Source organism: Cygnus olor, chromosome 5 (assembly GCF_009769625.2).
Source record: "Cygnus olor isolate bCygOlo1 chromosome 5, bCygOlo1.pri.v2, whole genome shotgun sequence".
Taxonomy (NCBI): Eukaryota; Metazoa; Chordata; class Aves; order Anseriformes; family Anatidae; genus Cygnus; species Cygnus olor.
The window spans coordinates 32,280,999-32,296,583 of NC_049173.1; the positions used below are offsets into that span (position 1 = coordinate 32,280,999).

At 38.3% G+C, this 15,585-nt stretch overlaps 1 protein-coding gene across 11 annotated transcripts in view; it reads left to right on the forward strand.

The window, feature by feature from the left end:
- CKAP5 (cytoskeleton associated protein 5) overlaps window positions 1-15,585 on the forward strand; it is a 48,421-nt gene that overhangs the window by 7,014 nt on the left and 25,822 nt on the right. For 10 of the 11 annotated variants that reach the window (XM_040560023.1, XM_040560027.1, XM_040560029.1 and 7 more), the window contains 13 exons: window positions 1,362-1,454; window positions 2,028-2,221; window positions 3,414-3,620; window positions 5,763-5,934; window positions 6,867-6,999; window positions 7,297-7,400; window positions 7,816-7,929; window positions 8,154-8,258; window positions 11,380-11,469; window positions 11,618-11,782; window positions 12,591-12,719; window positions 13,286-13,468; window positions 14,394-14,507. In XM_040560023.1, coding sequence (XP_040415957.1) covers window positions 1,398-1,454; window positions 2,028-2,221; window positions 3,414-3,620; window positions 5,763-5,934; window positions 6,867-6,999; window positions 7,297-7,400; window positions 7,816-7,929; window positions 8,154-8,258; window positions 11,380-11,469; window positions 11,618-11,782; window positions 12,591-12,719; window positions 13,286-13,468; window positions 14,394-14,507 — 1,767 coding nt within the window. In that variant the 5' untranslated portion in view covers window positions 1,362-1,397. Of the gene's footprint in view, window positions 1-292; window positions 331-1,361; window positions 1,455-2,027; window positions 2,222-3,413; window positions 3,621-5,762; window positions 5,935-6,866; window positions 7,000-7,296; window positions 7,401-7,815; window positions 7,930-8,153; window positions 8,259-11,379; window positions 11,470-11,617; window positions 11,783-12,590; window positions 12,720-13,285; window positions 13,469-14,393; window positions 14,508-15,585 lie in introns of those variants that run through there. The other variant, XM_040560032.1, reaches the window with a different exon arrangement.

The window sequence follows — 15,585 nt, forward strand, 5'->3', positions numbered from 1 at the left end:
AAAGCCGTGTCTCTCCTGATGTTGCTTGGTTGCGAGGCTAACTTAACGGATTAAAAAAGGGGAGTCTGCTCCTGTAACTGCATTCACATCAGGGCATTCCTGCGTCCTTGAGTAGATGAGCTATTTGAAAAGTGTTCTTTAACGTGAATGCAGCTTCATTTTTTGCTGTGGAGTATTGCTAGCCTCATTTTCCTATTGCGTTAGCTGCATGTGAGTGTTGTGTGGCTGACAGATGGCTTTGCAGGACTTGCTTATATTAACTTACACTGATGAAATTCCGCTCCTCATTCTAGGGCCTATTTTGCTACGGAGAACCTCTGTGCGTACTTTGTAGGTGAAGCATGCGGTTTTGCTGGCATAGGCTGAATTTACATTAGGAGTATTCTGCTAGTGAAGGTATTTATATACCAGTAGAGTTGAATTATTGAATATAGTGGCCACCAGTTTTTGGAGTCTTGCTCTTTTTTTCCTGTGGATTTGAATTGGTGTACTGGAATGTGTTACTCCTTCCCTGGTTTGATTTCATTCGTTTGTATAAATAGTGTTGTGAGTCTTCTCATTGCTGCTGCTGTTTTCATTTTGCTTGTTTCCTCTTCATCAAGCGTATTCTCTGAGCATTTGTATTAGTTGTTCAACGTGTCTAAGATGGGCCTTAAGCCCGAGATCTCATCTCATACCCCTAATGGTCAGTATTCCTATTTTAATAAGGGGGGAAAAACATTTACAAACTTGAATGAGTAATGTTTTCAGCCTACATAAAGTAAGAAACTGATCTCTTGTTGACAGTTGGCAATGCTGGTTATGTTAGAATTAGGATATAAGGGCATAGCTAGCAAAAAGGGGTTTTGTTCTTCTCTTGGGACTGTTCATTTCAGATGTGCTGTTTGTAAAGTGGTTAAAATGGCTGTCCTCACACTAGTACCCGATTATTTTTTCAACACTGATTCATGCCACCTGTTGCAGAAAGCACATGTCAGTAAGAGTCAGTTTTCTGGTGTTGATGGGTAGGCATTTCTTTTCAGCTCCTTCATTGTAGTACATTATTTCTCAAGCTTAGGCAAGGCTATATTCTGCATGCTTTATCTCAGTTTACTGAAACTTTCACAGATTGATATTTTTAATATCTGAAATACTGCTAAGTGCACCGCTCTGTAATCTTCAGTGGCTTCTGGTAGCCTCGCAGGGCGAACTGAGTAGTGGTCTAGTCTTAGTACATACCTAAATACAATTACAAGCTTGGGAGCATGGGTTTCACGTTGGTTATAAGATTTGATCCAGAACAGTCTTTTTCTTTCCTCAACGGTGTTGCAGGTAACGCCTCGTGTATTTTTCTGTGTTCTAACTTGTCTCTGTCTCCGCAGGAATTAGTGTAATTACAGAGAGAACCTGAATTAACAATGGGGGACGACAGTGAGTGGATGAAACTGCCCATTGACCAGAAATGTGAACATAAGGTAGGACACCACCTCTTTGGGTTTGGCTTATGGTTTGTATATCTGTGTGTATATGTTATTTGGTTTGTATATCTGTGCTGTGGTAAGTCAGTGGTATTCCCATAGCTATTTGCACCAAAAATAGGTAATATAGCTGCACAGCATGTGTATAACGGGTTTGAAACTGCACCAGTTCTGTTCAGCCTAGAGGTGGAATAACATCTATTAAGCAGAATTTAGTTGCATGATAATCTGTATGGCATAAGCTTGTGTGCTGAAAGATCAGCGTACTTGTTCATGTGGAGAGATTACTCATCTGTAGCTGAAACTATGGTTGGGATCACATCTACTCATTGGTGGTTGCTAGAGCTTATGAAGAGCAATGGGGCATACTGGCATCTCTCTATCCAGATCGTAGTTGACAGGAAAACAGTATTTTGTCCTGTTGGATGTTACTCATGTAGTCATTGAAGATAAATCCGGAAGATGCCAGCTTACTGAGCACGCCTTCAACTGTGATTGAAGTACTTAGCAAGACTGGTGAGTTAAGGTTTGTGCTAGCACAATATTTAAGCATTTGACTTTTGCTTCCAGCTGTGGAAAGCCAGATTAAATGGCTATGAAGAAGCCCTTAAGCTCTTCCAGAAGATAGATGATGAGAAGAGTCCTGAATGGTCCAAGTATCTTGGGTTGATAAAGAAATTTGTGACAGACTCCAATGCAGTGGCTCAGTTAAAAGGACTGGAAGCAGCGCTTGCTTATGTTGAAAATGCTCATGTAGCCGGGAAGTAAGTAGCGTTTCCTTGCTATCAATAGGCTGTTAGGAGTTTAATGTGCCTCTCTGAGTCTGCAGATGAATTTTATGGTGGCCGTGAATAACTCTGGTATTTACTGTTGAGAGCAGGATTAGCTTTCAGATCTAGAAAACTTTCTGAATGGCAGGCTTTTCTTGTAGATGGTCTCCATGTACATGATAATGTGTCAGAAGTTGCTTACATAATGCCATGTGATAACAGTGTTCAAAGAAACTATTCAAGAGTAATAAAGATTTCTGAAGTGGCAGAGAATCGGTAAGTTGGTGGTATGGGTGTTGCAAATTGGAATCACTGTTCTTTTTTTTTTTTTTTTGAAAAAGTCTGTATGTACAGGGAGGCTTTTTCCTGAGTGATATTGCTATAATTTAACCATTATGTTTATGCGGTGTTGCATCTAGCTTAACCAATCTGAATCTGCATAGCTGCCAATTTCTTCACAGGATGTTTGGGGGTTGGACCCGATGATCTCTCGAGGTCCCTTCCAACCCCTACAATTCTGTGATTCTGTGATTAGTATTTCATGGCTGTCTAGCCCTATGAAGTAGCCTGTGCTCCTGGGGGTGAAATAAAAACTCCTAATGCACCTGATCAGTGTTTTGGTCCACTGGCTTTAAGTGACCTGATAAAAAGAATAAAAGTGTTTTTAACAAATTCATAAATCCAAACCTTAGTTCAAAAATCTAACAGCTTTTTGAAGCCCCTTAACTTACAAGTGGTGTAAATGAAATTATTTCATTACAGAGCGTATCGGAAGCTTTGAAATAATCCCAACAAATTAATTTCTATTTATTCTCCAGTGCTGTATATTAACAGTAATATGTGCAATTCCAGGAGATAACATTTAGTTAAGGACCAGAACTAATGTGTATTAATAAATATGCTTTTGAGAAAATGTCTTGTATGTGCTGTTTGGTGTAGCTTACTATTAGGAACACGCAGAATAGCACTCAGTCTGCAGGAGTTCTCTTGATTAAATGAGAGGTTAAAATCAACTCTTACAGAAGGTTGTTACCTTTGAAGTTAGCTTAGAATTTAGTCCCTATTGTATGAGGACCTACTGAGTTCTAATCCATATTTCTGATGTGTGTGCTTTTGTCTGTGGATAACAATGAAGGACACCCGATTCACTTAAACATTCTAAAAGTAACATTCTCCCTTCTTTCAGGACAACAGGAGAAGTAGCTTCTGGAGTTGTAAATAAAGTGTTCAATCAGCCAAAAGCCAGAGCGAAGGAGCTGGGTGTAGATATATGTCTAATGTATATAGAAATTGAGAAAGGGGAGGCAGTACAAGAAGAGTTACTAAAGGGTCTGGATAACAAAAACCCGAAAATCATAGTAGCATGTATAGAGACACTGAGGAAAGCACTAAGGTAAGCTTTTAGTTTGGGGACTTTCTTGTTTTGTGTTTTGGGGTTTGTGTGTGTGTGTGTGTGTGTGTGTGTTTTCTTCCCCTCACTCCAGTAGAATGTGGAGACGCTTTAGTGTTTTTAGCAGGCTGAAGAGACTTGTTGAATAGGATGTATCTATACTGAACTGGTATTTTATGGCAACAACAGTTGTTAGAGCATCATGGGATTTGTTAGATGTGAGGGATCTCTTTGTTGTACAAGCCTCATCAGGATCACTTTGGTTAATGGTAACTGTTTGCCAAACTTCCTTTTTCACAATGGACTTCTGAAAGAGAAGGGCAGGATTAGCGTGTCTCGTTCCAGACAGTGCTGCTTCTCTTCTGAATTCTGGAAAAACAGCAAAGGGAAAACTAAAATGTATTTGTTTTTATTTTTTTAAAAAGTTTTTCTCACTGATAGGAACCCCTTTGGCTACATTGTGTATTTTCAAAAGAGAAAGCTCACTGCAGCTTAAATGTGTTTTGAATCAGAACTGCGTCAGTTTCCACTGTCCATATAACAGTATCTTCATTGAAAAATAAAAGATGTTAATACTTAATAAAAAACAAATTTAATTAAGATTGGGTAGCTGGTTTCAAGATTAAAAGTGGAGCATCTTTGTTCACCTTCAAATGTATTTTCTGCTTTTGCAGATTGAGTGAAAAATACAGTTTTAAATCAAATTCTTATATGTTGGGTGTGTATGTACCCAATGGGTAGTGAATTATTTAAAGAAGAAATAGATAATATTGGTATTAATGGTCAGAATGCCTTTTTTCTGAAAAAAAAAAATAGTTCATGTGAAAACACTAATATAGATTTTTTTTAATATGGTGCTTTTGTTATGTTTGAGATAGCAAGATCAAATTAGTTGATGGAACCTTATTAACTTACCTTCTCCTTTAAAGTTGGCTTGTGCGTTCAAAGAGTTTCTGCACTGATAGCAAGATTTGTGTTGTATCTAGTTGGGAAGCTTGAGTACATACCTAGTTTAGCTTTTGGTGTTTTTTTATCTTGTGTTCAAGCTTCTGCTTTTCTTTTTGTGTTATATGAATTAGATAAGAAGAGCATGAGAAGTTGGGGTGGCCTATTGTTGTATAGCCACTTTTCCTAATATGCCCTTTTCTTTTTTCTGTATAAAAAATTTGGGCCACTCATTTGTTCTTAGTTCATATTTAATTTGCATTAATTCCAAGACCAGAGCCTGTTTTGCATGTTTTATTACCTCATCTTTCTAGCAGTAGAATTTTTAGAACTTAAGGATGCAAGTTTCAGTACTTGAGCAGACGTTTTTACTAGACTAGCTTTCTCATGAAAAATTTGGCTGAAAAGAAGCAGAAGAAAATGTGAATAGAAAGTTTAATTTAGAGTTCTCAAGGAAGAGAAATGGTTCTGAATCAATATTTTATTGCTTCTGAAGTGATCTGGATATGCTTTAAGAACCGAAGCAGTTTACTATAAGTATCAAAAGAAAACTTGTGTTTTCATTCAACAGTGATTGAAAAATGAAGCATTGTGTGTTAAATCCAACAACACGTAGAATCTGCTGACAGGAGAGAGTGAGTGGCTGGGGAAAATTGTGTCCTTTCAGTAGCACGTATTTCAACACGTGTATTTTCTGTGAAGATGACCCAGGCTTACTATAATTATCTGATCCAACAAGTAGCAAAATGACTAATGCTTTTACTGCAGTTTGCCTCCAAGGATAGACAAAGGATATTCTATTCTGATTTAAAAAAAAAAAAAAAAGTAGGTCACACAAATTTCAGTCTAAGGACACTTTTTTTTCCCCTCTTCTGGCAAGGGAACAGATTTAGGCAGTGGGTTGGAGTAAGTGATTTGAAGTAATTTCAGAAGAGGCCTGATTTTGGTAATTCCAGTCTGGGTGTTGAGAGTAATTACGATAGGACAACTATTTTTTAAATTGTGCAGCAACTGAATAGTGACACCGGGGGGGGGGGGGGGCGGGGAGAGGAGAAATGATTTAAGCAAATGATAGAATCCCTGTGTATGTACTAAATGGATGTCATAGATTGTGTTTTAAAAAATATTTTTTTTTTGTGGCTGGCTCTTTCCTTGGTTTCTGCTTGGGCTCTGATGCTATTCCATGTTTTTAACTTTCAGTGAATTTGGTTCAAAAATAATTTCACTGAAGCCAATCATCAAAGTATTGCCAAAACTATTTGAGTCTCGGGAAAAGGCTGTTCGAGATGAAGCCAAACTCCTTGCTGTGGAGATCTACCGTTGGATAAGGGATGCACTGAGACCTCCGTTGCAGAATATAAATTCTGTTCAGGTACGCAGAAGGTAGTATTGTATCCACGCGTTTGAGAAAGCACTTATAGACATGCATGTGCTCGCCCTCCCTGATCCTGTGGTGTTGGTCATCCTTAAAAGTCAAAACTGGAACTTTCATTAATGAGGTATTATTTTTAACTTCCTGTTTAGTACCTCTTTGTTGGAAAAGACAGGACAATGTTTTGTTGTTGTTCATACTGAAACCGAGGAGGAGATTTGGAAAAGTAAAACGTCTTGTCTTGGGGATCTAACCCAAGGGCAAGTAATTTCCTGTGTAAAAGACTCCTGCACTGAAAGCGTTCAGGTCCGCGATTTTTTCCGCTCAATTTTCTTGTGTGATTGCTGTACTTTGGGAAGTGGCATCGCATTATGATAGATAACTATGCTATTGGAGATGGAGCAGTCCATTATTTGAAAACTTTATAAATTATTAATGAATCTTTCTCTACTACCCGCTTGTGTTAATTGTGTTCGGGTGGAAAGCAGTAACTTCCTGGAGCAAGGTATAATTTTTGTTTGTTTTTTAAACTGTCCTGTCAAATGTATCAGCATGTTATGTTTCATCTTCATTTTACTATCTGAGAATAGCATGGATATAACAAGAATCTTCCTCTGTGCTCAGCCGTTCTTATTTTAAACCTTCTATGGAGGCTGCACAACATTCTGACTGTTCTACAGTTTGTTCTTATGCAAATGCTTTGCATTGATATTTTTGTTGATGATGCTGTGTTATGTGACTATACTTGCTCAAAAGCTTCTGAACAGTGAGTGTGAACAGCAAGTCACTTCGTTGGTGGCAGGAGAAAGAACTTAAAAGATAGCAACGTCTTGGATTTGAGATGGGAACATTCTGTTGCTTTCTGTGAAGGGTGTCTTGTCTGTGGTATGTACAAAACATCTCGGATATGATGATTCTTTTCCCTTTGGCAGCTAAAAGAACTGGAAGAAGAATGGGTCAAAGTGTCAGCAGCTGCTCCTAAGCAAACCAGGTTCCTGCGTTCCCAACAGGAGCTTAAAGCAAAATTTGAGCAGCAGCAGGCAGTTGGAGGAGATGGAGACGGAGGTAAATTACTGAACCCTTTTCAGCGTAATCTCAGTGCAGAGATTATCACTGGTAGACTGTTTGTTAACAAACATTCAGACATAAAGATTCCTTTATTCAAGCTGGTGCAAAACAAGTGGAATGCAGTACATCACAATAAAATGTGACTGGGGTAAGAACTTTATATGAGAGAGTATCTCGCATTTGAAACAGCAAAATCGCAATTGCTGATACTGTTTTTTGAATGAGCCTTAGGCAGTAGTGTCGTTGACGCTTTGCTTGTCGCTGTGTTTACATCTTTCTCGTTTCTGGTTGCAGGAGATGATGATGGGGAAGAGGTGGTACCCCAAGTAGATGCATATGAGTTGCTTGAAGCTGTAGAAATTCTTTCCAAGCTTCCCAAAGACTTCTATGAGAAAATAGTAAGCAGAAACTTTAATACTAATACTACCAGTTAATTCCATGGCACATGGAGCTAATGCATGTAAAGATGGACTTGCATTTTGCAGTGTAAACTATACTGCTACTTGAACAGATAGTAGCAGACTAGTGTAAGCAAAACATAGACTATCATAAGTAAATATCAAAATTTTATTTTTTTTTTTTATTTTTACCAGCAAGAAAGCTGTAATTTTAAGGAGCTGAGGTACATCCTGGGAAAGTACTGTATTTCACGTTTCACTGCCGTTATTGATGTTAAGCTGTAGGGAAACTTTTTTTTAACAAGTTTTGACTTTCTCAGAATAGAGTTAAGCTTTAAAGTCTATGGCTTTTGGTTAGTATGCTTTTCTAGAACTGTTTGCATTTATAAATTAATGTAAGTGATTTGCTCTGCAGGAAGCAAAAAAGTGGCAGGAGAGGAAAGAAGCTCTAGAAGCTGTTGAACTGCTGGTGAAAAATCCCAAATTGGAATCAGGAGACTATGCAGACTTGGTGAAAGTTCTCAAAAAGGTAATAAATAAGACCCAGTGTGTACATACGGTATAATATTTTTTAATAAAGCTTCTTTGTATTAAATTTAAAAATTCTAATTGAGGTAATGCTCAGGAGTAGAAAATGCTTCAGTTATTTCCACCACTGTTACAACTTATCTGTAGCCCATTAGCTGTATTAAGAAATCTTTCCAAGTCTATGAAACTTGGATTTTCAACCTGTCATTGCTTTTTCCTCTCCAGGTTGTTGGAAAGGATACAAATGTTATGCTAGTTGCTTTGGCTGCTAAATGCCTTGCTGGACTAGCTACTGGCCTCCGAAAGAAATTTGGACAATATGCAGGACATGTAAGTAAGAGTATGTACTTTTTTCTGTTTTTCTTTGCTGGACACCAGGAAATATCTTGGCTTTATTTATCTATTTACTGTTTTGTTTGTCAAGGGCTGGTATTTATCAGAGAGATTATGTACTGTTATAAATGCCTACCTACCCCTTGATGGAGCAAGAAGTGAAGTGCCTGCCAGGGTGTCTTGCAGCTTAAGGTTAAAAGGATCTTGTTAGTTAACATTGAACAACATAAAGCTTATTGTTGCAATGAATCTTGTTTACTATGACAACTGTGAATTCATCTGCCATGAGATGAACTTTATTTACAGTACCCCATCCTGGAGGTACACCCACAGAAATGCATTTGTGGCTCACAGTGGAAAAAGAGCACTTCTGAGCCTGAATTCTACATAGCTGCTCCATCATGTATGGTTGGCTTTTTTTGGTTTATTTCTTGTTTTGTTGCCTGCTTTAAGTAGCCAAATTGCTGAGACTTTTGGTACTAAAATGTTCTGGTGATCTAGATTAATTTCTTCTCTGGTCTCCTTTGCTACTCTTGTCTCATGAACAGCTAACATCAGGGGAGCTTAACCAATCTTTGGAAATAAAGGGAGCTTTTAATTGCTGTTATCTCACTTGTTTCTCAAGTTACTGTTGCTATGTTCTTTAAGTTAAGTTTAATTTTATCTTCTGACAAGTCAAAGGGAGCTGGGGTTAGAGCTTGAGACCAAGAGAAGTGATGTGTCTGGCTGCTGTTAGCATTACCTTTTGTGAGGAGTTGTGAATGTTTCTGAAGCAGTGAGATTCAGTAACTTTAAGTCTCCTGAACTCAGAACAAAAGTTTAGGCAAAGACAATTTCGTTCTGAAAGCTGTATGTAGTTGTAAGTCAGCCTTACATCTGTTTATGCTTTATCTGTATTTTAAAGGTTAACCCTCACAGCTATGGAGTTAATACTGGGGGGGCGAAAGGCTTCTAAAACAAGGGTATAACTCCATGCAAGTAGCCAAGCAAGCAGCATTGAGATGTAGATTATTTTTTTTTTTTAAGTACCACAATGACAGCTCTGAATTGCATCATCTCAGCACCCGTTTTACAAGTTGACTCAGTTTGTGTGCTGGACTGATTTACTGGTGTGCTAGATATAGGCTTTTTCTCTGAGCAGGTTTTTTAAGTGTTGAGAAACAAAATTATTGTTAGAATTGTTGCTAGATGTAGTATAAATCCTACTAGTTAAATATAGGACTCTAATGTCCAACTCTGTAGGCTTTGAAACAAAGGAGCAATGAAATTAAGCACAGAACCATACCACTCATTGTAGTTGAGTGCATGAGGACCTACTTCATCTCTGACTGCCTTTGAAGCCCTAGACTGATGTTTTTTCCCCACACACAGAGCACCTTTCCCTCCCTTCCCCCCTCATCGCCACCTTCTTCTCTCTTTCCTTCTTCCCTTACACGTAGGATACAGCTTCTAACTTTCATGTTTAAAAAAAAAAAGTGCACCCTCTAGCTGTCAGCATTTCCTGAAACAGAAATTTAATGATTCAGTATCTCCTTCCTATGAGAAAGTTCTATGTAGGGTTTAGGGTCTTTTAGCTTCTTTACAGCAGCACTCATGAAGGTTTTTTATGGTGCCGTTATGTATTAGTTGAAGTTCTTGAAGTGCTAGAGGTCTGTGAACAGGGAATTGGCAAGTTTTGGCACTGCAAAGAATACCAGCTGAGCCTTGGTCATAAAATCATAGAAAGGTTTGGGTTGGAAGAGATCTAATTCCAACCCCTGTCGTGGGCAGGGACACCTTCCACTAGACCAGGTTGATCAAAGCCCTATTTAACCTGGTCTTAAACATTTCCAGGGATGGGACATCCATAATTTCTCTGGGCCTCACAACCATCATAGTAAAGAGTTTCTTCCTAATATCTCATCTAAACCTACCCTTTTTTTAGTTTAAATCCATTACCCCTTATCCTATCACTACGGTCCCTGGCAAAGAGTCTCTCCCCAGCTTTCTTGTAGGCCCCCTTTAGGTACCGGAAGGCTGCAATGACGTCTCCCCAGAGCCTTCTCTTCTCCAGGCTGAACAACCCCCACTCCCTCAGCCTGTCTTCACAGGAGATACGCTCCAGCCCCTTGATCTTCTTCATGGCCCTCCTCCGGACTCGTTCTAATACGCCCATGATATGTTTGGTCACTGTGTCACAGTGGGTTGAGATTTCATGGTCCAATTTTGAGTAGAAAGTGATAGCTGTGGAAAACCTATTTTGTATCATCTAAGAGCTTATAACCTCTATGGAATCAGCTTCTAAACTATCAACTGTTATGTTTACAAAATCTTTGAAGTAGCTTGCTTTCCACAGTTAAAAGCTCTGCATGTCTGTAGTTTAATGATACAAGTTCTTGTTACAGTACCAACTGTGTAGGTTATAGAGACCATAGTTAAGTGGAGCTGCTTGTATTACTGGCACGTGAGTATGCCAGCTGATCTCTTTCAGCACTGGCTGACTGAGCAGCTATATTGAGTATAAATTGCTGTGAAATTCCTGCACGACATGGTTTAGTGACAGGTATGTTTGTTCAAGTTGATGCATCCAAAAATACCACTGCAGGGAGGGTGCAGGTGTATTGCTCTAGGAAAGATTCAGGCTTTAGAATGTGGCCTTGCCAGCTGTGAGTCAAGTGAGAGCATCTTACAGGGCTGTGCTGAATGCTCTGAGGAAGCTGGGAAAGAGGGAACAGGTTATATGTCTTTTTGGGTTCTTACAGGATGAGAGCACAGCACTCTGCTGTGTAACTGTTTAATTTCTGTTCAATTTCTGTGTGTCCCAGACCAGTTGATCCGGAATATTTATCTGTAATTATGTGAACTTGTACATCTGCCTTTTGTTTAGGGTTTTTGAACAGCTTCTCATAGCAAAGCTATATTTGAAAAGAGATGGACCAGAAAGAATTTCATGTTAGAGATCGGCTAGAATAAACTAGTTCATACTGTTGTTGCATGCCCTCGAGGGGCAGCAGTGATTCTAATTTGCGTTGTTTGTTTGTTTGTTTGTGAAAAATTGGGGAGCAGACTATCAGGCTTTATAATTAATTACACTAGTGAAGAATGGATTGACTTTTTTTTCTTTTTCTCTCTTCCATAGGTTGTTCCAACAATCTTGGAGAAGTTTAAAGAGAAGAAACCTCAGGTAGTGCAGGCGTTACAGGAGGCCATTGATGCAATCTTTCTTACTGTAAGTAAAAGACTGACAATTGGTGCTCTCCCCCCCCCCCCCCAAAAAAAAAAAAAAAAATCCTGTTGTCTTAGATTTGATTTCTAGTACTTATTTGCTTTTTTCTTCCTTTACTGGAAATTAATGACTTCTTTATCAAACACTGTAGACCACATTGCAGAACATAAGTGAAGATATTTTGGCAGTGATGGACAACAAAAATCCAACAATTAAGCAGCAAACATCCCTTTTCATTGCAAGAAGCTTCCGTCACTGCACACCTTCTACTCTGCCAAAGAGCCTGTTAAAACCCTTCTGTGCTGCACTTCTCAAGGTAAAACAGGAGGAATTGTTACTTCTCTGGTACTGAAGTATTGTTATGAAGCATGAGATTGTTTGGGAGAAAGACTCTTACGGTGCAGCAGAGACTTAGAGAGCTTGTGTGCTATGTGGCCATCAGGGTGAGTTTTGACTGATGTCGAGCTATAAGATGACTGTCAGTCATGGGAATAGTTTAGCCTCTTCATCCTTAGCTGTCTCTAAAACAGAAGACTCAACTAGTTTGTAATAGTTCAAGATAGTGATGTGTAAGTATTAAACTGCTGGACGCTGCTACTTGCTTCTTGCAGATTATCTGTAGCAAGCTTTTATTGGAATGCTAAATAAGAACTGTCATTAATTCATAGACTACAAGTACACTAGATCATTTACCAGTGTAAACAAAATGATGTATAGGGTTTTTTTTTTCCGCGATGAAGTAACCCTTTCCTTCTTTTTGGAAACTTCCCTGGCTTCAAAAATGACAATGTGAAAAGAATTGCAGGACTTCAAACTTTTTGTAAACTTTCATGGTATTGCAATATCTCTTAAAGCCTAAATATTTACCCTCTTCTTGTTCTGTGAAAGATGTAATGATGGGAAGCTAGCTGTGTTTGAGAAACAGTAGAATTGATCAGTACATGGGAAAGAATAAGTGGAAAAATAACTTTTTTCTTTCTGCCATGGAATGAATATTAAGGATTATTCCGTAGTAGTTGTAGGCTTTTAAAAAAGGCAGGGAGGGGTTGATACAGAATGTGGATTTAAAATTGTGTTTAGATGCGAGCTGCAAGTTGTGTTATGTGCACTGTATTTCTCTGCAGCATATCAACGATTCGGCTCCTGAAGTAAGAGATGCTGGTTTTGAAGCATTAGGCACTGCCTTGAAAGTGGCTGGAGAGAAAGCTGTGAATCCTTTTCTAGCAGATGTGGACAAACTAAAGCTTGATCGTGTGAGTTTATTGTAACTGCTGTAAAAATGCTCTATCTATCCATTTAAGATCTACTTTAAGCTAGAGAAGACTAAAGAGGGTGCTTGAGCAGTTGATTTGAAAGAGATTTTTGAATTATTTTTTTTTTACTTAAAAGCTACTGATGCAGCAGGGAGTCTGGATATCTTTTTATTTCTTGCTAGATATCAAGTATCTTTTCTTTGACTTTCAGCACCTAAACTATATTGATATGCTAACATTGCACCTTTTCATTCTTAGATACAATATCTGTTTGGTTTCAAGACTATTACTTGTGAAGTGGCATGTATTTTTTCTGTTTTTGATTGCTTGGTTCTGCAAGGTTTTTTGTTTTTTAAACACTTTTTCTCCATCTGAAATAAAATTTAGGTCACAAGCATGTTGTGTACTTCTGTATTACACAGGATAACAAAACTTTGTCAGCTGAACAACTTAAAAACTCATGTTGTTTCCACAGTAGTGAGGTTTGAGCTGCTGCTATGAAGGGACACTGTACATCTAGTTGTGGTAGCTAAACAGCTTTTTTTTTTTTTTAAACCATTTGTCAGATTAAAGAGTGTGCTGAGAAGGTAGAACTGGTTTATGGTAAAAAGACAGGAGGAGCTGCTGAGAAAAAAGAAGGCAAGCCTGTTGCTGGAAAGACCCCTGCTCTTTCAGGGACTGCTGCTGATAAAGAAACAAAAGATGCAGCCGCCAAACCAGGACCACTGAAAAAAGCACCTGCTGCGAAGGTAAGAGATTGTCAAGAGGTTGTTGACAACTGTATTTGTCTGTGATTGTATAGACTAGTTATATGTTGAAAGGTGGACTGCTGAACATCTCCTTCCAGTGAAGAATCACTGTGATGAATCTGTCCTTCTGTAGGAGTTGGTGAGCGTAACAACAAAAGGAATCCAGGACTTTCTGATCAAGTACCTGCTGAAGTCTCAGGGCTTTTTATCATATTAAACATTAACGACAAACTTTATAACAGATTTCGATAATGAAATAATGTTAGACTACTGGAGGCTGAGCCTCAGATGTGCCTTGTGGTGACGTAGTAATATTTGGCTGAATTTGATGACTCTTGTTATAAATAGCAAGGTTACTACTAAGATGTTGAGTATTCTCTTCAGTGTTTGTTATTGTCAGTAACTTAAACCATTAGCCTGTATTATTTTAAAAGTTATTGGGATTTTAAGAATTGATTTAAGCAGCACAATAGATGATCTTTGTAATACTGTACTTACTTCTCTAGGTGGGAAACCTGGGAGTGAATAGTTGAATAGATTGTATTTTTTGGTATTTATTGATACTCTAGTATCATTTTTCCAGGCTGCCAGTCACAAATTTAATATCTAATCTGTATCTATAGGAAAATACAGGGATGAGTTCACAAGTTCCTGAACTGTCACAAATGCGTACATTCTTTCCCTTTTCATCTGTCTTGCATGTCCCTGTTACTGTACCTGGTTTCTAAAGCCTAGTAGTCGTAAAGCAATGTATGAACTAAATAAGCTGTAACTTTTGCCCGTAACAGTTACGGTAACAGAGATTGTCTTCTAAATGCATCTTCTGACATCAGAACGTATAGATGTGGAAAACCAGCAATTCATTTGGAGTCTGATGAATCAGAGACCTGTTTGGTCTTGGCTAACTTGCTTGTTTCCTTTCTAGCCTGGGGGCCCACCCAAGAAAGGCAAGCCAGCTGCAGCTGTGGGTATGGGAGGTGCTGGGGCTAAAGGCAAGAAAGCTCCCGAGACCAAAGAGATATTTGAATCAGAGCTCTCAGTAAGTATTCTCCTATTCTCTGAAATACAAAGTGCTTTATGCAAGTAGTTAATCAGTTCTGCAGCTACTAAAAATATTTTCACAGAAGTTGGGGTATTTTTGTTGGACAGGGGAAAGCAGTGTATTTAAACAAATAGAAATCATGACCAATAAAATGTATGTTTGATATATTCTGGTAAACACACACTTGTTCTACAGGCTGTTGTAGGTGTCAGGTTGTATAAGACAGTAAATAATAAATCATGCTACTATCATGAGGAATGTCATGTTGCCTCTGAACTAGGAACAGATAAAGGCAGAGATAGAAATACTTTTAATGTAACTATGGATGCGTGATTTGCTGCAGGGGTACTAACTCAAATTTATTCCATGCTATTCATGTTAAATTGAGTCAGGAAAACCTTCAAGTTTTGCATGTTAATTGAACCACTGATATAGTTTATGGGTTAGACACTTCCTACTTTTTCTATTTTAAAAAAAAAAAAAAATTCCGCTGTACCCTCTTGGTAGATTAACTCATTCCCCTCATCTGTGGGTTAAACAGTAATAAAGCTCTAAAGCTCTGATTTACTGCTTTACTAGATCTATCGGCAAGTTTTTTGGATTGTCAGTTATCTCTACGGTGTTCAGTATGAGTACTTTGTATTATACCCAGTTCACATTATACAGCACAAAATGAGGATACAGTTATTGAGGGTAATGCAGACACCAGTGAAACAAGGAAAGTTTTTTATCTTGTTTCATATAATAAACCTGATTCATTTTGCTAAAATGGATGCAGAAGATGTGTTCTACCATTTGCCTCTATCAACCCCCAATTTGTTGCTATGAACGTTTGCCCACACTTCATACAAAATTATCTTTAAAATTTTAGATTACCTTTTGCTGTGGCTATCTGCTGTCACTTTTGACTGCTTGTACTTCTCAGGGATTATTCTTCTGTTGCAATATGACTTAAAACCTTCCTAAACTCATAAGGTCCCTAAACTGTATCCCATACAAAATATTTCAACCTACAACAGACCTTATTACGATATGGTGACTCCTATTTTGTAAATGCACTGCAGGGCAGGGGTCA